This window comes from Microtus oregoni, unplaced genomic scaffold (genome assembly GCF_018167655.1).
Source record: "Microtus oregoni isolate MIOR12 unplaced genomic scaffold, Mior012 000080F_ref0000499, whole genome shotgun sequence".
In the NCBI taxonomy this organism is placed as follows: domain Eukaryota; kingdom Metazoa; phylum Chordata; class Mammalia; order Rodentia; family Cricetidae; genus Microtus; species Microtus oregoni.
The window spans coordinates 6,513,443-6,537,883 of NW_024544538.1; the positions used below are offsets into that span (position 1 = coordinate 6,513,443).

The 24,441-nt window shown below is 47.9% G+C and overlaps 1 protein-coding gene across 2 annotated transcripts; it reads left to right on the forward strand.

The window, feature by feature from the left end:
- Positions 1 to 129: 129 nt before the first annotated feature.
- Positions 130 to 22,075, forward strand: LOC121441684 (homeobox protein Rhox5-like). Of its 2 annotated transcripts, none has more exons than XM_041642900.1 (5): positions 130 to 432; positions 19,201 to 19,315; positions 19,492 to 19,948; positions 20,558 to 20,603; positions 21,848 to 22,075. In XM_041642900.1, the coding sequence occupies exons 2-5, from the start codon at positions 19,234 to 19,236 to the stop codon at positions 21,941 to 21,943; spliced, it is 681 nt and encodes a 226-aa protein (XP_041498834.1). In that variant the 5' UTR covers positions 130 to 432; positions 19,201 to 19,233; the 3' UTR covers positions 21,944 to 22,075. The 2 variants fall into 2 exon arrangements, with proteins under 2 accessions (XP_041498834.1, XP_041498835.1); XM_041642901.1 differs by lacking the exon at positions 130 to 432 and adding an exon at positions 17,869 to 18,726.
- The last annotated feature ends 2,366 nt before the right edge of the window (positions 22,076 to 24,441 follow it).

The window sequence follows — 24,441 nt, forward strand, 5'->3', positions numbered from 1 at the left end:
CCAGGACCACAGGATTCTTCCTGAATTAGGAACCACCTATGCCCTCAAACCTGTAATATCTGTGCAAAATTACAAATGTGGTACGTGGGGTCCCTTTGGGAAGTCAGGCAAGCAGGCAAGGTAGGAAGAGAAGCAGTCACTGCCCCTGTGGCTCAGCTGTCACAACAGGAGATGCGCTGGAGAAGTTCACTCATGGAAGGCAGAGCCAGCCAAGAGGGTGGGCATTAGGCCAGGTGCTGCCCAGAGGCGAAAGGATGGAGTCAGAAGGAGCCCTCTGGGATAGGGCTCCAGTTGCCTGCTGCCCGTCCCACCTGCCAGGGGCCCTGCGTGTCAAGTCAGCTCCAAGACCACGTGACTCTGGCAGTGTGAGTCCTGTGCTTCCATGTCTGTCCTTCACATTTCTGAGACTGATGTTCTGGCACGGAAAAATAAGTAAGTGAAAGAGCTTCCTGTTTGGTTTCCATGGTTTCATGAAAAGTGGAGCCTCTTTTGTGCTAAAAAAAGAATGTCACGTGGAACTTTCACAAAACCCTGTTAGCTTTGTCCTTCCCGTAGCAGCTATGAGATGGCAGGTGACCGCCCTCCTTCTGACAGAGAACCATCTAGTGTGCGAAGTAGAGAAACAGTAACATCCCTGGCTGGGGTGTGGTGCTGCCATGGAGCTAAAGGGGAGGGGGAGTTGGCTGGTCCAGTGGTGGTGGGTTATCATCCAAGATAAAGGTGGGCATAGGACAGCAGATCTATTATTGTCACTTGCTTCTCAGTCTGGAGCCTGATGTGTCTGAAAGGGACAGAGAATGGCAGGGTGACAGCACAAGTATTTCCTCTTGTGTTTTGGATACTGTGTGAGTGTGTGTATCTGTGCGTGTGTGTCTGTGTGTGTATCTGTGCGTGTGTGTCTGTGTGTGTATCTGTGCGTGTGTGTCTGTGTGTGTGTCTGTGTGTGTGTCTGTGTGTGTGTCTGTGTGTGCTCGCATATCTGCATGAGCAGATAGACAACAAATAGAAAGGTTTCAATACACTTTAATTCTTAAATCCTGAAATATAAGGAAAATGTAAACGGACTAGTATGGAAAGCGACAGCTATTTAAGCTAGTTCTACAACCAACAATGTCTATAATTTACAATTATGAGGTTTAAAAACAACATCAAAACCCACAAAATATTAAGCTTTTTTAAAAAATAGAGATAAAAAGATATATATTTTTTTGAGACAGACCTTCCCCATGAAGCCCAGGCTAGCCTTGATGTTGTAATCCTCCTGCTTCAACCTCTCAAGTTCACAGATTCATAAATTGATGAAATTTTTACCTGCAATATCAGAGACATGTTTACACTAATGATGCTATTTGTTATTTATCTGTAGTTCAAATGTACCTTACCCACTTCCAATTCATCAAATGCAGTACTAGTGCCTGTTTCAAAATTGGCATATGAAATAACTTGATCTTTTTGATGTTTGAATTTCTGTACACTGGTTCTTTTACTCTTTCCGTTACTGAAGCAACAAATTTGTCAGAGTGAAAAACCTAAGACATCCACTAAAATCAAAGCAGGAGGCAAGCCTGTTATCATCTTGTTGGGAAGAAGTAGTCAAGCAGGGAAACTGATGTTGTGTTTTCATAGATATCTTTTGGGTTGAGACAGGATCTCACTGTGTAGCCCTGGCTGGCCTGAAACTTGCAATGCAGACCAGGCTGACTTTGAACTCACAGAGATCCGCCTGCTGCTGTCCCCCACATGCTGTGATTACAGTCCAGCACAAACAATCTGTGCTCCCACAGACATTTGTATGCATGTCACTACAAAGTCAGGAGGGTGACAGTGCGGAGGGACAGACATATTGACAAGTTTTTACATCAACTAAAAATGATTAAGATGAATTTACTAATAAACTTACTCAGAAAACAATATTCAATGACATGAAAATAAGTAATGAAGTTGAGGGTTCTGCCACAACCACCGCTTTAAGGCAGGGAGCCCACTAACGGGTTTCACTTAAACCCTCTAAGGAGTTAAAGGAAATAGAGTTATATACTTCTGACTCAATGAAAGTTTAAGTTTGCCGAAGCTTTGCTTTGACGAACTGCTGCCTGCCTAGTCATTCAAGCCCCTTTCTCTTGACCGAAGAAGCAAGTGTTTGACAAACTGCCTTGGAGAAATGACCTTGGCTGCCAGCTGCTCAGAGAGTAAATCTTGCTTTTTTCAAGATAACGGGAACTGTACTTGTCTATGTGAAATGGCCAAATTGCCTAGAAAATGTGATTTGAAGAGATTTGAAAACCACAGTTTCTCCCTGGAAACTAGCTTAATTGCTCTGTGTTGACACCCGCTCGACTTCTCCATGTTCAGCGAGCTGCGCAGGTGTTTTCTTCGGCAATGGGGTCTTGCTGTCAGTTTGTGGAGAGGGACATATAGTCTTGGCAACAACCTGAGTTGTTTACTCAATTATATGTAACCCATTCCTGGCGCTGGAAGCTTCTTTTGGTGACAAGAAATGCCCAGTTGGGGTTCTGTCTCCCCCATTTTTGGGCAATTTCATCGTAGATCATCTTCATACATGGACATATTTTTTTCTAGTTCCATCCATTTACTCCACAAATTTCATGATACCATTTTTAAACAGGCAAGTAATATTTTATTTGTAAATATATTGCATTTTCACCCGTTCTTCTGTTGAGGGACATTTAGGGTGCTTCCAGTTTTTGGCTATTATCAATAGAGCAGCAGTGAACATGGCTGAGCAAGCATGCCTGGGGTAGGACAAAGCATCCTTTGACTATATGTCAAGAATAATATAGCTGGCTCTTGAGGTAGATCAATTCCCACCTTCCCAAGGGGCCACCACACTGATTTCCTCGTGGCTGTACAAGTTTGCACTCCCACCAGCAAAGAATAACTGTTCTCCTTATTCCACATCCTCTCCAGCATGAGCTGTCAAGTGCTTTACTGATCTTAGTTACTCTGCCAGGTATAGGCTGGAATCTCAAAGTAGTTTTGATTTGTGTTTCCCTAGCAACAAAGGGTATCAAACATTCATTTGAAGTGTTTCTTAGCCATTTGAGTTTCCTCTCTGGAGAACTCCATTCAGATCTGGACCCCATTTTTAAATCGGGTTATTCGTTTTTCTGATATCTAGTTTACTTTTTGCATTCTTTTAGATTTACTTTTTAAAAAATTTTTCGAGACAATGTTTCTTTGTAGCTTTGGAGTTTGTCCTGGAACTAGCTCTTGTAGACCAGGGTGGTCTCGAACTCACAGAGGCCTGCCTGCTTCTGCCTCCCGAGTGCTGGGATAAAAGGCGTGTGCCACCACGGCCTGGCTAGATTTACTTTTTAATTTTTCTGTGTCTGGGTGCTTTGCCTGCATGTATATCTGTGCACCATGTGCACGCAGTGCAAATTGCTTGGGATTGGAGTTACAGACAGTTGTGGGCTGCCATGGGGGTGCTGAGAATTGAACCTGGGTCTTTTGGAAGAGCAGATAATGTCTATAACCATTGAGCCATCTATCCAGCTCCATCTAGTTTGTTTGTTTTTTAGTTCATTACATATTTTGGATATTATTCCTCTATCAGATGTGGAGTTGGTAAAAAATCTTTCCCCATTCTGTAGGCTGCTGCTTCATCTGGATGATGGTGTCCCTACAGAAATTTTTCAGTTTCATGAGGTTCCATTTATTAATTGTTGATCTTAGTGCCTGTGCATTAAGGTAACAGTGTTTTCTGTTCAAAGGGCCTTTTCCTGTGCCAAAGCCCGTGTGTTTTCTAAGGAGAGGTAGAAATGGGTGGATCCAGACGGTAGGGGAGGTGGGGAGAAACTGGGTAGAATAGAGGGAGAAAAATCGTAATCAGAATATATTACGCGAGAAAAAAAATCTACAGTTAATAAAAGGGGGGAACACCACAGGAAAAAGAAACGTGTTTAATTGCTCAGAAAATGTATCTAGAGGTGGGGTCCTATCCCCAGCTGTATATATGTAAGCGCACACCATTTGAACTCCACTTTTATAAACAATAAACGTTTTCATGTGGGTCTGTCTTCTTGAAGCACTAGCAAGGGTCTTGGTCTGATAGCTAAGGGATTTCTGCTGTAGTCTCCGAGTGGTTGGGCAAATCACTTGCTGGCCTGGGTCATGTTCCCATAACAACAGAATGCATAAGTGCAGAGAAAAACAAAGGACACAGAAACTTTCTACGTGTTTGAGAAAAAAATTAAAATATTAAAGGTAAAATTTCCAACAAAATTTTAACAGAAGAGAAAGAGAAAAAGCAGGAGATCCAAGAAACAATTCAGTTTGAAAAAGATGCATTTTGATCCCAAAACGCATTGCTCTCATGAAGCAGTCTCTGCTTCTTTAGGGTTCTCAGATCTCCTTAGCCTGCTGTTTGATCTTCTGAGGCTATTTTCTCAAGACATCCTCAAGCTACTTGTTTGAAACAGACCGCAAAGTGTGTCAGAAAAGGGTTTTTAAGCCAACCAATTTTGGGAACCTGGAAGATCATTCAAACTTGCTCTTGCAACACTGAACTTGCGGGGGGGGGGGACATTGCCTTTCCCACACCAACCCCTCCTGTTCCCTTCATGTACCCCTTGCCTGCTTACCTCGGATGGCGCATGGTTGGAATTATGGTTGTTCCATTATAGATGATACCATGCCTATACACAAGCAGGGTAGAATTTCACACTCTGTACTCCACTGTCTACTTTCAGCAATTACGATGTCTAGCCAATAGGATTCTACTGGCACCCTACCAAAATAGCCAACCCCTAGATTTACCCTGGAATATTTTTAGATGGGTCCAAAAATCACAGTGTTTCGTCATCTCTGAAATATAGACCCTCTCGTCATGTTTGTCATAGCAGAACGTGAAAGTGTCATAGAGAATGCCTCATTGCACATACCCATGTTAAACATGCAGAGATGCTTTAATTTACGTATCTACCATGATCCTGATCTAAAAGTCCATTCCGTGCAACTGCCCTCATCTGACTTCCTCCACTGTCTTTACAGCAGAGCGCTGGTTTGGGAGAGTAAGGAACATCAGCATTCCATTTGTGTTCTGTAGGAAACACATACTTGTATAATACCTTTGTTCTTTGTGCTTTTCTAGGGGTTTGAAGTATGTATGAATTATTTTTGTCTTTATAGTGCCACATAAATTGCAATTTCTTACTCTTAAGATTTGATGAATGGCGCAGCGGAGATACACTGGTTAAGTGGCTTGAAATATAATATCCCTTACTGTGTGCTGGATGTCTTGGAATTTGCTATATGTACCTGAGTAGTTTTCTTTCTTTCTTTCTTTCTTTCTTTCTTTCTTTCTTTCTTTCTTTCTTTCTTTCTTTCTTTCTTTCTTTCTTTCTTTCTTTCTTTCTTTCTTTCTTTCTTTCTTTCTTTTTCTTTCTTTCTTTCTTTTTTTTTGGATTTTTCGAGACAGGGTTTCTCTGTGGCTTTGGAGCCTGTCCTGGAACTAGCTCTTGTAGACCAGGCTGGTCTCGAGCTCACAGAGATCCGCCTGCCTCTGTCTCCCGAGTGCTGGGATTAAAGGCGTGCGCCACCACGAGTAGCTCTTTCTAAAGCCAAAAGAAATCAGGTTTTCAAGCAGCAAGATCTCTAGCACACCATTCCAAGTCTCAGAGTAACTGATACCCAGGTTAGAAATAAATAGCTGCTATACTTTGCTTCAGCTTCAGTCTGCCAAACATCGATTCAGTGATATGCCAGGATTTTCTTCCTCCAGACTTCTCCACTGCCATGGGCAATCATTCTTTCTTCTTACAATCTCGTACATTTCTTCACAACACACTGCCTACTCCATGTCAAAAGAATGCTTGATTGACCCCCAAAATCCAAAACCCATGTCATAGCCATCTTCCATATCCGTATGTGAGCCCTGGGAGATGACTGCATTGCTGATCAAGGCACATGTCCTGGGCTCTTCCGGGAGTAGCTCCTAGCAGAAGACGCCCAGAGCTGAGGAAATCCAGCTTCAGTTCTCTCCTGAGCGCCTTGCTAGCCCCACGGCACGAGGCTGGGTCCAGAAACCCTGAACTTGTGGAACTCATAGAGGATCTGGTATGCTACTACCTGGGTGCTGAACAGTTCTGGTAGTCTGTGATCATCCAGGCCCCTACGCTGAGCTGCTCAGCGCAAGCCTCCGTTCACGTCACGTGATCGGCTTAGGCCTCTAGTGTATGAGGCCAGGTTCCTGCTTTAGTGCAGCTGCCGGATCCTGAGCACCAGGAATCACTGGCCAGAAGCTACATGTCCATCAGTGTTTTTGAGATAGCTACTACAGTAGCTCCCAAGGACCACGTCACACTGCCCCCGTCACCTTTCTATTCCTAAATCGAGCATTCCATCAGGGAGGGAAGAGTTCCTCTTGGTTTAGTAGGCTGAATATCATAGCAGGCAAACACGAAAATCTACAGCCCACTGTGATTTCCAGGTAGTGCATTTCCTCAGGGCTGCCTGGGATGGGAAAGTTACCACCGTATCTCTTCCTTCAGCTCTTCCTTCAGGGTACCACACTGTGCGGAGCTCCAAGAATTAATTACATGGTCTCTGTTCTTCTACCAGTTAGCTTTGTCAGACAATGTGTGCCAGTCTGAGAAGGAAGGCTCACCGGAGGGATTGTTTGGATCAGATTGACCTGTGGCCCCGTTTGTAGTGGGATGGCCTTGATTGTGAATTGGCAGAGGAAGGCCCATCCCTCTGGGGGTTGTTACCATCTCTGGGCCCGTGTTGTTGAGCCGTGTAAGAAAGCCTGCAAATGAGCCAGCAGGCAACCTCCCTCCATTGCTTCTGCTTCAAGGCTCTGCTTGACTTCCAGCCCTGACTGCTCTCACTGATGGACTGGATACCCTATGAGTTGCTTTTGGTCTGAGTATTTTATCATGGCAAACAGAAAGGAAACTCGAACATGCTCCTCTTACAGCAGAGGGCAGTGTGGAACTGTGACCACACAGGAGGCGTCTAGCCTCAGCGTGAGGCTGACTGTTGATCTGGATGGAAGTGCTGCAATGTCAGAGGCCTTTGTGCTTGCTTCTCACGTTTAATGTTTTATTTATAAGTTTACAGGGGGTACTGGAGTTCAGTCTGAAGAGAGGCGATGAAAACATGCTAGAGAAGGAGGTAATGGAGTATGACAGCTGGTCTGTGTTTGTATGTGTGTGGACATGCATGTTTTGTGTGTAGGTACATGTAGAGGTCAGAGGGCAAGGTTTTGCGTCTTCCTTAATGGCTTTCTACCTTTTTGAGTTTTTTTTTTTTCTTGAGACAGGATCTCACTACGTAGCCTTGGCTAACCTGGTACTCACTTTGTAGGCCAGGCTGGCCTTGAACTTGTAGAGCTCTGGCTCTGGGATTAAAAACATGTGCCACCATCCTTGGTCCATGTTCCTTTTTGAGATAGTGTTCCTCATTGAATCCAGAGCTCACTGATTGGCTAGACTGGTTGGTCAGTGAGCTCCAGGGATCCACCTATCTCCAGCTCTGGGATTAGAATAAGGTACCACCAGGCCTGGCATTTCAGTATGTGCTGGGGATCCGAACTCAGGTCTTCATGTACATGTGGTAACCATTTTCCTGTCTCAGTTGTCTCCCTCACTGAGCTATCTTACCAGGTCCCACTAAATACATTCTTTTTAACCATTTCCCGGTGCGCTTGTTTGTGCCGTATGCACACGATATCATGGGTGGGCAGTGGAGCTGCTGACAACAGGGGCCAGTGTCTTTCCTTTTGCTTAGCAGAAGGGATCCTCTAAAAGCTCCTCTTAAGAGACACTGGCTCTGTGCTTCATCATTTCTAGTCCTTCTTGCCTGGATTAAGTTGTGCGTTTGCATTGCAAAGCGTTACTCCAGAAAGCACAAGAAAAAAACAGAAACTTGACAGTTCGAGATGCACCATTCTTCACTCCCGAGGGCTCTCTAGTGCAAAATCAGTTTTATTTTCCCCTGTGAATTAGAAACAGGATCTGAAGAAGCAGCTTGGGGGAAAGAGACCAGAGAACTGCCTTTACGGTTGAGTTCTGCTTTGCAAACTTGAGGGACCCTTGCTGCAAGCCATCTGGGGAAGAAGGATGGAGACGGGGGTCTCCCAGGCACAGCTGATGATAGTGATGCGCAGTGCTGGCTTTGTTGATCAGCTGATGAATTTATTTCCTGCACACTGTCCCTGCGTGTGATTATCATGTCATGTCATGGTTCTCTCGGCATGCGCCGAGACTCAGTCTGATCTGTTAATGAATAATTGAAAGGTTGTCCTGTACCCGAATCAAGAGACTTCCTAATACATCAAAACCATACTGCGGTATGGCTGTGTAAAAGACTGATTATAACTTAAAGGATCAAATTTTTTCTTTCACGTCTCAAATTTCTTTTGTATTTCTTTCTTGTTTCGGTGTTTTGTTGTTGCTTTTCAACACAGGGTTTCTCTGTGCAGCTTTAGATGTCTTGGAACTCGTTCCATAGACCAGGTTGACCTCGAACTTCCAGATCTGCCTGCCTCTGCCTCCCGAATGCTGGGATTAAAGGCGTGTGTTACCATTGCTGAGTCTTGAATTTCTTCCTTAATCCCTATATTTTCCACATTAAAATAGCCTATCCACGCATGTTCTCTGTACAATCCTAAAAAGCAGTAAACCCCAGTGTATCAAAACAACTATATCTAAATGCAGTGGTACTGACCTGGCTAGAACTAGATGCTGTTGGCACAGAGGGAGAAGGCCATGAAACCTGGGTAGACTGTCCTCTGCCACTGGAACCTGCAGTGTGATAGGTGGGGATACTGAAGTACTAGGGCTCAGGCTAATCTTGCTGGCTTAGTCCATTGTACCTCTCCTGTGTATTTACAGAGAGTCTGTTTCTGTGTTTTCTCCCAGGTTGTTGGGTAATATTAGGATAGTTTCCCTCTCTCTCTTTCACTTTGCCCACTGGCAACACGAGGAGATTTAGGCATTATTATTGCTGGGCCTGAACAGGGCCTAGCACTGGTCAGATCAGTGGACAGTGTATCCTGTTGTTCTTCAGACCCTGAAATCAGAGGTTTAGCCCCATTCTGCATATGGGACATTAGAGATGTCATCTCTGTGGGCAGGTGGTCTTGCACCCATTCCATAGAGGTTGGCAACCTGTCATCCCTTCAGTATGCAGGAGACAACCCCATGTAAAAGAACTGTAGCTGGAGGGAGGCCTGCCTTTCTCTTGCAGCAACTTGCTACGTAGTCTGTACGCGTCCGCCAGTGAGCCCAGTACAGTGTACGAGGATCCCCTACTCTGAGCGCCTGGTGGAGGCCTACTCACTGCTACCGCATGGATGGCTGCAGGGACTGTCAGCTTAGAGTGCCTGTCCCTCAGCAATGCCCACTGGATCAGCCCCCAGAAGACCAGACTCCATCCTTAGCAACATAGCAGTGTGAATCCACTTTGCTCCTGGTACCTAAGGCAATCCATGGCTGTCCAAAGGACAAGGGCCACACCCTCAGTTAGGCTGAGGCAGCCATATATCTGCTTTTTGGAGTGTGGAGTCTGAACCCCGTTCGGAGGGCTTTTTCTCAGGCTTCACTGTGGTAACCGTTAGCACTCCAATATCGCTGAGCTGCTTCCTTGTGACAAGCTGGCTGCAAGGACGGTTGCTAAGGAAACCAGGTCTGGAAACAGCAGGCCACTGTGTCAGATGGTGAGCACAGAGGCTTTCAGCTTTGTGATCCCTCGCAAATGCAGGGCCAGCCAGTTTCGCCATGGTGGAAGCTAAAGTTTTGTCACGATGGGGACTATGTGCTGTTCCCCAGTCTCTAGAACCTCAGGTTCCACGACCATTTGTGCTCTGCCAGCACCATGGTGATCCCTGGTCCCTGGGTTATCTGCCTGGTGCTGGTCCGGAATGCTGCTGGCAACGTTAGCTGAATCTCCACAAGCAAGCTCCCCTGCCCTATGAGCACGGTGGTCACTGCCTGGTCACCAGGCACACCCTCACGGCAGGTCCCCCAACTCCTTAGTTTTTATTAAGTTTCCCAACTCCGGGACCAGGGTAGCTAGGAAGAAACAGGGTCATCTTGTGAGGCCGGGAGATGGGAAGGAAATCTCCCAAAAAATCTAAGTGTCTGGGCCAAGTAAAGTCTATACAGGGAATCACAAAAGGGTCCCATGGGGTCTCCCAAAGGGCAGCCTCACTCATGAGTATGGCTGTCCTGTCCAACTGCAGTACCTCCCATGCCTCAGTTTACGCACCTCTTAGCTGGAAATAACAGTAATTAGCATAATTTCCCATACAGGCATTGGTATTTAGAGTAGAGTTGATCTTTCTCCATCGGCCCTGCCATGTGACTAGACTAGCCAATTGTGAAGGAGATCAACAGGGATTTTGCCTCTGTTCAGCCGGGCTGTGGGACCAGCTGGCCACGGCACGAATCCTGGACAACTGCTTTCCTAAATTACTGGCTGGTAAGCCGAATGGGTGCTTCTGCTCTCACCAGGCAGAAATAGTTAGTAGGCTCGGAAAAGCAACTGTCGCTGGATTTAATGCTGCAACGTCACAGGAGAGCAAGCAAGAGACTGTCTGCCTGTAGACTCACGCACAGCCCGAGCAGCCTGCTTACGTCATCTGAAAAGAAATATTTGGCCCAATTGCAGTGTTGTCTCTTAGCACCTCTCCTAACCACGGAGGACTATGCTTGGACCAATCCTAGGCTTTTCCCTTTAGCAGCAATCACCTCTCTGCTAGGCCTCCAGGGGACGTTCCCCACCCTCTCCCCTGGGTGGGAAAAGTTTCGAAGTCTTCTAGAGTTTGCTGAGGTTAATAGCACAGCAAAGTGTAGCGCAAACTGTTTTAAACATTCCTGGTGGAGGCTGCACTTTGAGGAGCCAGGACAATCAGCTGTGACCCTTTCATATTTTTTTTTTTTTGGTTTTTTCGAGACAGGGTTTCTCTGTAGTTTTGGTTCCTGTCCTGGAACTAGCTCTGTAGACCAGGCTGGCTGGCTTCGAACTCCCAGAGATCCACCTGCCTCTGCCTACAGAGTGCTGGGATTAAAGGTGTGTGCCACCACCGCCCTGCAACCCTTTCATAATTTTATCACAGTGCCCTTTGAACGTTCAAGAATGCTGGCACTGGCATGAAGAAACTCCGCCTGGCTTTCCGACAGTCCATTTGTTCAAGATTGCCTAGGCAGTTTGGGAGAATCCCACAGCTCCTGCTTAGCATCAAATGGGTCCATTTTCCAACATCCTTGTTTTCTTACTAGAAAATGAACATTAGAACAAGCACACGTTGTTAGCATTCAGGCATAAGGTTGGCCCGCCTGCTACCACCTGGTATCTGTCAGTATTTATGCAAATGTCTAGCCAGCCCCAGGGTCCCATTGCTGCACTAGTGCTTGTCAATATTCAGACAAAGGCCTAGCCAGCCTATGGTTGTTCACTACGTCATGCGCTGCATGTCTGCTGCAAGGCTCTGGACACATGCATCAAGGCCTTTTTAAAAGCAAGCTCCACGGCCCCTCACCTCTTCTGCCTCCCTTTTCTTTCCCAGTCGACTGGCACTAATTTCTCTTTCTCCCCATCTACAAACTCCCACGTGGGGCTGCTGCATATTGTGGTCAGTTTTCACTCTCCACTAAACTGCAACACAAATAACCTAAATGTAAAGACCTTACACTTCCTACCAGTAGTGACTGTGAAACAGATTCTAATACCACTTCAGTGGTGTTTCAGTGGCTCAGGGAAATAAGTCACCTTAACGATATCATGTTAAGTTCAGATTATTTTGTACTGTCCTTATGCCTGGGATGCCACTCTCTTCTTCAGGTCAGACTTAAAACTCCAAACCTATGTGGCCCCAGGGAAATGGCACTGTCTTGGGAAGTCCCTGCCTAAAGGGACTTCCTGTGGAAGGTTGAGAAAAGTAATGGGGTCTGCTTGGTTCTTTGGGTTCCCCGGGCTGGCGGGATGATGAAATGCAAGCAGCCCATATCCAAGGAGGCTTCATTGAGAAGAAAGGCCAGAAGCGTGCCCTGGGAGCTTGCCCATGTTCAGCCAAATGCCTTGCGGTGGGTGAAGACAGAGTATGTGGATGCCTATTGGCTAGTGCGCTTGGCAATCTCTATCCTCTCTGCTGTGGTGGACCCAACGGTAGGAAATCAACACACGGCAGATTCCACTGCCACTGAGAAATGTGTGTCTAGGCCCAGTTTGTGGGTGGAGGCAGAAAAACCCCTCCCAATTCTCCACTGTGGGTCTGGAGGTGCTCAAGTATGTCGTCTGCATGGTGGGAATTAGATTTTTTGGGGCTGGCATGGTGGGATGTGCCTTGGTACATGCTGTACTCCAGTTGTTTCTATTTTTTTTTGTCAAGGAAGCCAGGGGGGTTCTGGCCCATTTACATACCCACAGTTATACAGCTATTTATTGCCTCTGAATCGAAACATTCTTTCCTGAAGAGAGAGGCCGCAGAGGCTCATATGACTTAGGAAACGTACTAAATTCCGGAGAGTTGCAGCATTCACAAGAGTCCTTCCAAGGGTAGTAAAGTAAGTTCAATTCCGAGGAGAGGAAATCCTCCAGGTCAGTCTCCTGCAAACTGTCCATAGAGCTCCAGGGGTACAGCTATCGTGAGCTGCCACTCAGGCTGGGGCAGGACTTTTAATGATACAGCTACCTTTGAGTGATCTGTGCTCTGGTAACTTCTCACATATCCCCCGATTAAAATCCCCGACACACTGACTGGTTCACCGGCTGGAATCACGAAATTTGGTTTACCACAGGTGAATCTGTGGTTTGTTCATACCTCTTCAGGAAAAGACACACAACTGGTGAAGGCCCTGAAGATGAGAGACAGGTACCTGAGCAGAACGAGAACAGAATTTGCCTGTCCTTGTGGTGAAGAGGCAGCAGTGGCCTTCAACAAGGAATCAGGAGCCCCACTGGCTTTGGGCTTCAAGTCCTGCTCCAAATCCTGACTAACACAGGCTGAGAACTCTGAAAGGCTGGGGAGAGAGAGCAGGCCCAGGCAGGTGGCTTGGCAGGAGGGGCTTGCTAGGAGTAAACAAGATCCTCAAGGGTTATCTTTCTGTAGCAGGAGGACCCCCAACAGAGATCGGAGCTCTTCAGCAGCAGTGGACACTAGAGACAATAGGATGTGAAAAAGTCCTACCTTCAAGGCAGTAGCCTTGAAACGGTAGTAGGCAGTGTTTAAAAGCTCACAGAGATAGTCAGTTGCAAGGTCCCAGGGGAAGACTGTGGCAATTAGAAACAAAAATAAAAACAAACAAACAATAACCCTCACCTGGCTAGGGAAGAAAACTGAGAAGGGACAACCCACACTCATCCCTTTGATGCTCCCCTTCCAACCAGTCTGAGTCCATGCTGGGCAGCAGTGGTACCCACCTTTAATCCCAGCACTTGGGAGGCAGAGGCAGAGGCAGGTGGATCCTTGTGAGTCTGAGGCCAGCCTGGTCGGCAGAGTGAGTTCCCCGAACATCTAACTCCCCGAACATCTAGGGCTGCGTAGAGAAACTGGGTCTCTCTCTCTCTCTCTCTCTCTCTCTCTCTCTCTCTCTCTCTCTCTCTCTCTCTCTCTCTCTCTCTCTCTCTCTCTCTCTCTCATACACACAAAAACAAAACCAACAACAAACCCCCCAAACAGCCAGGTGGTGGTGCACGCTTTTAATCCCAGCACTTGAGAGGAAGAAGGGGGTAGATCCCTGTGAGTTTGAGGCCACCCTGGTCTACAAGAACTAGTTCCAGGACAGGCTCCAAAGCTACAAAGAAACTCTGTCTCGAAATAAAACAAAACAAAAGCCAAAACCACCAAAACAACAACAACAAAGCCCCACCTGATTCTTGACAGGAGTCTGAGTCCCAGCTGACTCCTGGCTCTGCTCTGGACCTGCTCTGAGAGATGCAGCTTTTGCTTGGAGAGCTACTGTTTCTGCCACAGCTGTGGAGACTGGGTGCTTCAGCCATAAGCAGGGTAATTTCTTCAGCCTTTGAGACACACCAGAGATGGGAGATCTACCATTTTAGATACTCAGTGACCTGCTCTCTGCAGACTTGCTCTGCCAGAGACTGTGCCCAGTTGGCATACTGAGACACTCTTGAGAGTTTGCTGCTGTGACCCTTGGCTAGGTACCCAGAAGCCTGCTCAGATCTTAGCTTATTCATTCTAGCTCCCTATCCAAGTGTCCACTCTTCTGTTTAAAGTGCTCTGGTTGGTAAATAAGAGTCCGTCTTGCTCTTCCCTTTCACTGACTATCCACTTTATCCCTGGAGGGAGGGGAAAACAAGAAATCGAGGTAAGACTAGGCCATCTTAGGGAAACGAGGTGGCGAAACATCATGATCCAGTTGACTGTTGTTGGGGGGTGGCCGTCATGGCAGGGACTTGTGGAAGCCACTGCTGTTTCAGGACAGTCAAATGGAGCTAGGAAGGGAGTCAAGCAGCCCGCAGGGCTCAGGACACCAGAGGGTCCCACCAGTAGTGCAAGCTGCGGGATGCGAGACCAGATCCCTTAGTGCACGGAGCTCCTTGAAGCTTTCTGAGAAGGGGATGCGAGGGTTTTTGTGGGTACCTATGCCTTTATCCTACTAGCAACCCTTCCTTCAGCCTCTCAGGCATTCACTCAGCAAAATATTGGCACACTGCTGTTTTCTGGTAGCAAGCAAAATCCCACCCTCTCAGCCCTGTGGAGAGGCCCAGGTACATTGGTGGGCTGCGTTCCCTCTTATCTAGGGGCAGGCTATCTGCCTAAATGCTTTCTTGCTCCCAGCAGAAGACCTTGGCGCACAGGAACACATTCAACACTACACAGGCCAATTCCCAGAAGCCCCTAGGGATCCCAGCTCGGTAATAGGAGGTACCAGTGGCAGTATAGAGTCCCATAGGCAGGAAAGACGGGAAGTGTGCACAGGACAGAGTTGAGTTAAAAAGTAGGACATGCCAGGAATAAAAAGGGCAAACCAAGGAACACTGTTTGGTGACAACTTCAAATGGAAAAGGAAGTCAGGGAAGGGCAGTGTTGGGCTCTGGCAAAGTCAGAAGGGCAGTGGGCAGCCATGGGCTGTGTCTGAGCAGGGAAGCAGGAGAGTCAGGTTGGCATTTTGGAAAGATCATCCTGACTGCACTTGTGAGAGCATGACATTTTTGGTTTGTAAAATCATCTGTCGCCAGGTCAGACCTTTACCTATGGGGTAAATCCCCTAATAACGGATATCAAAGCCCTGCCCACATTACTGTTTAGACATAATTCTTCAGAGAGTATCACTCCCAAATCAATACACACCTGAAGTCATTATTACCAAGTTCTACTAGTAAGTATTCTTCACTCTCGATGGATGTCATGGAAGAAGTTGAAACCTTGTCCCACCCTACCAGGGAACTATCTTAGAGCTTGATGTGCCAGTCTAAGCTTGCATCTGGGACGAATGGGCCTCTCTCACAGAGCCTCAGGGGAGTTTATGTGGTCAACTCCCTACACACCAAAATCTTAGCATAAGGAACACCCTTTAGTGGTCTTTTGCTGCAGCCAGTGCAGCCTGGATAGCCAAGACTGGCGGGGTGGGGTGGGGGGGCGGGGTGCTAGCATTGAGACACGGAGGCTTCTTTTCAGGTGCAAGAACAGCAACCTTTATTTTGCCCAGCAACCTTTTATACCTCTACTCTTTCTGTGGAGACCCACCGGCCAGAAAGAACACAAACATCCTTGTCAATTACAGACCACAAGGAAGTTCCACCTTCAGTCAGGGGGAGTGAGGGCAGCTGGATCACGACAATTCTGAAATTGCTAATTTGAATTATCTTAATCCTCTGAAGGGAAACAACATTGTCTTGGGTTTTGCCTAGGCAGGGATTCAAGTTTTGCTTTTTTGTCTTTAAACTCCTACTTGTCAATAAAAACATATTTACAATTCACTTGTCTTTCCCTTGATGGCTGTAACTAGCTGTGTGAAACCTTCTGGAGCACCTTCCTCTTGTGCTTTCCTGATTTCTGGAACTACTCCTGCATCCTGCAGATTCTCTTCTGTCTAGGGGATGGGCCAGGGGGGCTGCAGGGCTTTGACTGTAGACAGTTCTGCAAGTGAAGGTCTGGAAGTGCACCTGTGTGCGGACATGCAGATTCAGACAAAGCCACCCCTCAGGAAAAACTCTATGCAGGTATGTTCCCCATCTAGCGAGTAGATGGGGCAGAGTCAGCAGGGAAAATACTGTAGAAACCCAAAAATCACATTTCTTAACCTAAAACAGTGCTTTTCAACCTGTGGGTAGCCACCCCTTTTGCCTTTTGGCATTTATCAACCTTAAATAAAACCATTGGAAAACTCAGATATTACATTATGAGTCATAATAGTAGCAAATTACAATTACGAAGTAGCAAGGAAAATGGTTGGGAGAGGGTCATCACAACATGAGGATTGTATTAAAGAGGCACAGCATTAGAAGGGTTGAGAACCACTGCCCTAGAGCATCAAGAATGTAAACAAACAAGAAGGAGCTATAAGATTTCATTAACACATTTCATTCCTGGGGCATCAGTCATAGAAGATAACTTTAAAGAAAAGTCACACAGAGTAGTAAATTACACTCACAAAGCTCCGACATTCCACTGAAAAAATATGTGCATGGGTAAAGGTTTCCTGTCAGTGCAGGGATGTGTGGGATTGGGGAGCTAGAAACCAGCAGGCAAGCAGCAGGCATCCTAAGGAGTCAACAGAATTTAGTCCCTTCCCCAAGTTCAATATGGGGACAATAGGGCTTAAAGGATCTAGGGTAAAAGGCTGAGAAGAGTGCTGGTTCCCAGACTCACATAGGTGACAGTTTGGAACACAGTGGGCCTTGCTGTTCACTTGTGGTGCATACTTCCACAGGGCACTCCACAGCTCCTGTGGGTTACACAGCAAGTACCCATCTTTTAGGGTGCTGACTCCCCGATCAGAGAGTGAAATCCCTCTGCCTCACTCTTTTGCTGAGCCCTGGGAGGAAACTACCAGAAATAAAAGAATTCCCCTCGGGGTCCTGTGAACTCTACAGAAAGAAGATGGAATGAACAGACTCAGGGGCGCCCAGAATGAACGATTGCTTATCTGCTTCTCCCAAACCCTGGGGGCAGCATCTTGGGGAATTCATCTCAGAATCCAAGGCTGGGATCCATGCAGGAGGTAGGTCTCTGACCATAGTGAGGAAAAAGCACCCAGGTTCACATTTGCAACTTGCTTGCATATGGTGCAGGGGAGTTAGGGCTAAAATGGAGGGTGAGGTTGAAACAGCCAAACCAGGAGCACTAAGATTGAGAAACAGAGTCTCTGAAGCCCAGTCCCACAGCGACACTATCTCACACTGATAAGAACGGTCTCCCAGCCAGAGAGTCTGCTGGCCAGGCAGGCACCAATTCCTTCAAGAAAGCACATGTTGGAATGCTGGGGGCTCCTGTGAGATAAAGAGCCATGGCTTTTCACTTCTGGGAGGAAGTTTGGTTGCCCTAACTGTACAGGAAGTCTTGATCATATGTGGGTGGAAGGTTCATATGCAGGAATGAACAATGGGAAGTATGCTTGCCCCTGATTGGACAAAGGTGGAAACCCAGAGTCTTGTGATTTTTGCCATTGCAACCCTCTGACTAATGGAAATTTGCGCCATGCTCTGGGAATCTCAGGTGTGGGCCTGACCAATGTCTATCATCCTGGCCAGTATTTAATAAATATAACTTCAAATTTGGGTCAAAAGAAAAGCAAGCAAGCACATGTGGCACTATTGTCCCCTAAAATAGCCTGGCTTCTACAGCAGCTAACTGAGGGAGTAGGGAAAGACAGCCTCTGAGAAAGCCTCCCGCTTCCGTGTTTCAGGAAAGCCTTTCACAGAGACGCTGGAGACAAGGAAAACAGGAAGAAAAGCAGAACAGGCAGAATAATTGCAGTTGCTTCTAGGGAGCTGTGAGCAGAAAGAGAGATAAGTACAATTAAAAGCAAGGGGGCCATAGGAAATGTCAGGGGGCACAAGGCCGCTCAGTGGCTAGTGGCTACCAGACAAGGATCAACACCTGGCAAAGCCTTAGTCACAGATGAACAAAGGGTGTGTGGTGGGAGGGGGGCTGAGCCAGATGAAGAAGGCACTATCATCTCTTTGGTGTGGGCCGGACCATATGGATCTTGGGCATCCAGGCTCTCAGCCTGTGCTATCCCAGAGAACTAAGCCGCCTCCTAACAATAACCTCAGGCACTGTCCAGACGCTGCCACTGTGATGCTGTAAAAACAAACCCACTAAATGACAGAGCTCGGTGGCCTTTGTAAATTTGGGGAATGTCACCTATCGCTGCCGCCGTGATGCTTTAAAAACAAAGTCCACTAAATGACAGAGCTCGGTGGCCTTTGTAAATTTGGGGAATGTCACCTATCTGGGGAGTTTCTCTAACTTTCCCCCAATCTCCCCCTCTCCTGCAATGCTTCTTTGATGAGACTGCATCAGAATTGCTTATTCCTCCCATCTGTAAACTTCATGGCAGTGAGACGAGTTTGGAGCCACTGACTAAGGCTGATTTGTGATGCCCAGAGATGTCTTTGGGCCACCATAGGTCCTTGGGACAAGCCCAGCTAGGTAGAGAGAGAAAGGTCTCCATCAGAACAAGCTTGGAACACTGCTGGGACTCAGCGCTTTGAGAACACAGACTCTCAGGAGGATCTTGCCCTGGCCTTCCCACGTGTTTGCCATCACACGAGACGGAGATAGCGACCACAGTGAGTGTGTACACTTGGGCAATCCACTATTTGGCACATAAATGATGGAGTCTAATTTGTGCCACTTCATTAAGGGATGCGTCTTTTTCGTTTTGGTTGAATGACATTTGCATAACTTCATAGAATGATCTAGCCAGACTCAAGGACATGCTGAGCTTGAGAAGGTCTTTGTGTGACTTGCATCCTGTGTTGGAATTTAAAGTCCAGAGGCAACTTGGAGCCACAGGTTCTGCATCCCCGCCCCAGAGACTCGCTGCTTTTCCTTTTATGTACTTCTGCTCTTTGCAACCCTAAACTGCTTCTGCTTAGGCACCTCAGAGGACAAGCCCACAGCCTGGGCAGGACAGGTTGTGTGATTGGACACATTGTAATTTGGTTGAGCCCCCAGAAGACAGCCCTTCCGGGTCAAGCGCCAGAGCAGTTCATTTCGTCGTCTGGCGCCAGACCTGTGAGAGGCAGCTTTTGAATCTGCAGGACTGTGGTGTGTCTGATCGGAAGATTCCCGGAATGGAGACTCGCAAAGACTGCTCCAACACTTTCAGCGGGATGCGGGAGCTGGGAGCTGATGGGGACCAGGAACAACAGCATGGTCAGTAAACTGGTTCCGACGGGATTCTGGCGGGGGCCAAGAAAGAAATCTAGTGGGAAAGCCAGTGGCCATGGGCTTCGGGAACTCAGCCCTGCCTGTGGCCCCTCTTTAGACCTTCCAATGGTCCCTGAGCCACGATGCTCAGACTTTTATCTTTGTGATTTTCTCTGTTTCAGGTGGGAATGCAATGGTCTTGAAGGCTGGAGAGGAAGGAGGCAAGAAAGGGCTTGAGCAGAGCAAGCCCACTCAGGGGGAGCTTGATGAGGGCAAACTTGCTCCGGGCGAACTTGCTGAAGGCAAGCTTGCTCAAGAAGAGTCTGCTCAGTGCAGTCTCGCTCAGGAAGCCACAGAAGAGGTAGAGGAGGGAGAAAACAAAGAAGAAGAAATGGGAGGAGGCCATGCTGCCGCTGGTAGTTCTGGCCCCGTGGACAACGAGGTCCACGAGGAAGGTGGCCATGGCGGCAGCGTGGATCAACAGCAGCCTCAGCCAGAGGCGGCGATGCCTGAGGGCACCAATAGTCCCCAGACTGGGGAAAGGCTGCCTGTCAAGCGCCGCACCAGATTCACCCTGTCTCAGCTGCAGGATCTGGAGCAGCTTTTCCAAGAGAATCGCCACCCCACCTTGCACATGAGGTAAGCACTTTGTCCTGCTAGGCGGCTGAATTTTAGGCAGTGTGTCCTAGCCCAGGCTTTCCTTTGGAGCTCCCTGGATCCTTGCTTTCCTCAAGAAATAGACCCACCCTGTCCTGATCCTCCCATCCTCTGTGAGAAACTAGTTTCTGGAGTAGGGGGATGGGCCCTATTCCCGCTGGGAATGAATGTGCTTTTTACCCTTTGAAGGGACACGTGCGTGGGAAATTTAAACAATGCTTGTTCTAAATGAGTCTTTAAATATGAGAAAGAAGCCAGAGGTGTGGCTGGGAAGATGTGTGGGACGGATCCCACCTCAGATTAAAATTTTGCTAAGACTTTTCATCGCGGAGGTTCTGCCTGAAGTTTTCTATTCTAAGCACATTGACTCGGTACCTGTGTTTGGGGGATTACCCTTAATTTTGGTCCCTGAAGGAAAGTTGTTGCTAAAGCTAGTCTCAAAGAAATTATGAGGAATAGTGTGATGTGGGTGTGTGTACACATGTGCACGCACACAAGTGTGGACCTAAATGATTCAAAAGCACATGGTACATGTTCCTCGATCCTTCATTTCTAACACAAAGCCTAAATGTTGGAATCTTTTCACTTCAGGAAGGATCTTGCAAGATGGCTGGGTGTGTCAGAAGCCGATGTGCAGGTCAGTATTCTAAAGAATAATTTTGGCAGGACTTCATATCTTGTGATGCTTCTGCCTAGAAGACAGGCGTAGGGGCAGAGTGGGACCCTGAAATGGCATCCCAAGGGTGCCAGAGCAGTACACTGGCAGGCTAGGTTCAAGAAGTCCCCAGACCTCCATTTTCTCAGTAGGACATGCCGAGCTGGAGACACCAAGGTGCTTTGTCTGCCATGTGGTGGACAGACCGTGTTCTCCAAGGTGCTCTGGAGACTGCAGCCCGCATGCCTCACCTAAGTGAAGAAAGCACGTTCTTGTCCACCTTCAGCTGTCACGCTGCGTGTCTCAGAAAAACTTTTCTCCGACTTCACCCCTCTCTAGTCTGTAATGGCAGATGCCTAGCTTAGTTCTGAACCAGTACAGGGCCCAGGGACCTCAAACTGCTCTTAGCACCTTTGCCTCCCTTTGCTGGTGATGTGTGTGCACTCTGATCAGCATTCCAGGCACCCCTGGCTTTTCCAGACCACATGCCCACGAGGGAAAAGGCCTGTAGTCACTGTGCTGGGAGGCTAAGAAGGAAGCAGAGCCGGAAGAAGTGCCCTTTGTCTCATTAAATCTGCATTCTGGATACTAACCAATGCTAGCATGGTGGAAACTTTGACAGACTACTGCCTCGGGCCTTTATGGATCCTCAGGAGCCCAAGAGAAATCTTCTTAATAATTGTTGATACCACAGGGACCCGCAGGAAACCATGAGCTAGATTATGCATCCTTCCTGAAAGAATGCATTAAAAATACCAATTGATGTGGGCTGGAGAGAGAGGTAGGTCTTTAAAGGGCGGGGCCTGCAACCAAAAAGTACCATTTGATGGGGAGAAGAGGCAATATTCTGGGTCTGTTCCTCAGTTGAAGGACTGGGTGAGGCTTATACGTCCCCAGGGGCTACTCAGGGGGTGTTCTTAGTGTTTCAGTGAGAATGAACCTGTTGCTTCCAGCATTCTGAACAGTCAGTATACACTTGAGGTACCTCTTCAACCCTTCTTGGGGCTACATAATAAACATGGAGTTTCTAAGCAGTCAAAGATTTGGTGCTTTGCTAAGGGAATAGCTGAGCGCTAGAGACACCCCTAGCATACACCAGGCCTGGGATGGGTTCCAAATATGTCCTCAAGTGTTAGCCAAGTTGCGCCAGTATACGAAGTTACAGCATGTGCTCTTCAGCCGTGATACAGTCAGTGTACTGAAACAAGGCTCTCTTCTGGTTACAGGATTGGTTTAGGAACAGGAGAGCCCTTCACCGGAGGAATACTAGACTGCTGGTGCTGTGCAGCACACCCCCTGCTCCCGAGAACAACGATGCCTGAAGATGCTGGAGCAGCACTGAGTGCCTTCCCTGTCCTGGAGGAAGATGTCCTGCAGCCTACCCTGCCCCTAATGTGTCGGCCACCCCTGATGGCCATGACACCCTTTCCTTCCCTGCATTGATTTCAGCAATAAAGAGGTGTATTCTCAGTACGTTGGCTCCATTATTTTCCCAGGTTACCAAACTGTGGGTATAAGTATTTGAAAGATGGTAGTTTAAATTCCGGAAATGAAATTTAAATCGGGGTGACATGGGCAAGCAGCAATCACTCTGCCTTGCAAAGGGAAGAGGACTTCTAGGTGCCAGGCTGCTTCCTGCTGACCCCACGTGGTTCTCTGCGCCCCCCGCCCCCTTCATGGACTTGTCAACTCGCTCTATCTCTGTGGGACAAGTTCTTTATAAGGGCAGAAAGGGCAAGTCCCCAAAGCAGGACAGTGTGTTTCTAGACACGGTTGTTACCACCCACACTTCAGTAAGTCCCAGCTTGGGCTCTGTTGGAAACTTCTCAGAGCTGTCTCCCAGGTTGGTGGCAGAGGGAATGGGAACACCCTGTGAGCTTTCGCTCCCCCTCTGTGGGCCTTCAGGGCAATAGGAGGCACACTGCCCAGAGTCCTGCTTCTTGACAGAGAGGTGAAGCTATCCGCCCAGGCAGAGGGGGGATTCTGTCTCCTTCTTGCATTCCGGCTCAGGGAGAATATGCTCCCAGCGTGGCCTGCTCAGAGACTTGACCTTAGTGTCTTCTGCTGCATTTTGTCACCTGCCTCGGAGAACCCTCAGTACTCAAGATTTGGGGGTCTTTCCTTCCTCACAGCCCTATGATATTAGTAAATAAGGTTGAACCCCTAGCACATGAGGAAGGAGCACAGCTTCTTTCCCTATGTGAACCCTCAGGTCCAAATAAACCAAGTTCATCTTAGGGACATGCAGAGGTATGGCCTAGGCTACTAATCCAAACTTGCTGCATGGCGGGGTCCCAATGCCTGGTCTCCTGCAATTGCACACCCTGGTTTGTTTTCTCTCTGTTCCTTTGAGTGCTCCAGGGACCTCTTCTGCTGCAGATTTGTGCTATGTTGCTTTTGGGTCTCTAAGATGCCTCCCACTGAGAAGATCTGAGAGCCCTTCCTGTAGTGGCAGGTATCAGGTACACTAGGGACGGGTCCACTGCCCTAAACCTGAGGTCTCCCCATTTCACATCTAGGAAATACTATTTTGGCACAGGTAGACACTGGTCCTGGCTCTAAGACTATTCTAGCAGTCTTCCTGACTTCCCTGTGCCTGTGACAAAGGGTAGAATAGAGATATCACATTTAGATCTGCCTGCTCCCCAATGTCTTTCGGGCTGCCGCACCTTGACCAACTGGGTGAGCAACTACTGACCATCACCTACTGCAAATGGACTCCGGTCTGAGATGTCCAGGGGACATGATGGCCACGGTGCTGTCCAAAGCGGGCAGGCACAGCAGCCTTGGATTCCCTGTTTGTCTTTGGTCAGGAAGAGGAGGCAGGGCCTCTAGAAGGAGGAATGAAGCCAGAGCACAGCCCCTGCCCCCAGGCTGTGCAGGGCTCAGTTTGCTCAATGCTTATCCTATAGTGCCTGGGGAATTGGAATGAACTGAAAGCATTGTCAGCCTTTGAAGGGAGGACTGGAAGCAGGGGTTTCCAGGGGCCTTCATACTGTCTCTGGGGAGCCTGAGCTCCCAGCTCCTTCCAACTTCAACTGTTTCTCCATAGGAAGAAGAGTTCCTACACCAGGGAGTTCTCCTCCTTCCTGACCCCTCCCCTACCCTGTCACTCCACTGTGGCAGCTGCCACTACCAGCAGGGCCTCTTCTCCCAGTTGACCTCTGGATGGTATTTTACAATCATTTTTATCTTGGGATAATCAGCAAGAACTCATGGTGGGGACCACACCTGGAAAAGCACAGAGAGAGAGTCAGAGACAGAGACACAAAGACAGAGAGACAGACAGACAGACTGAGAGACACATAGAGACAGACAGAGGAAGACAGAAAGAGACAGAGACAGAGAGACGAGGGGGATCCACTGAGGACCTGGGCCCCACAATGGATGTTCCAGCAAAAGATTATTTTCTTGAGTTTCATTCGGGCGCTCGCCACCAATGTCCCAGGTACCAGGTATCTTGTGCTGAGCTGCTCCAAGTGCCTGGCTGCCACACAAAGTGGCATTTCAGCAGGGACTCATGCTCCCTGAACTGAACCTACAGATGGCGGCTTCTGCCTCAGCCGACTTTGGATTCTCGTCCTATAGTCCTCAGCGTGCCACTGAGATGTGCTGTAGACACGCTTCCCGGGGAGACACAGGAAACGTGAACGAACCCCTACTGAGCCCGGCTGAAGCTGCCTAACCTTTTACTCCTTGTGTCTTAAGCATCTCTCCTGGATTCTGAACTCTTTCACCTCCATCTGGAATGTCTAAAGTCTCCAGGAGGCTTCCTCCCCACATGGAATTCTTATCTTGGAGGAAACTGCCACACACGTGT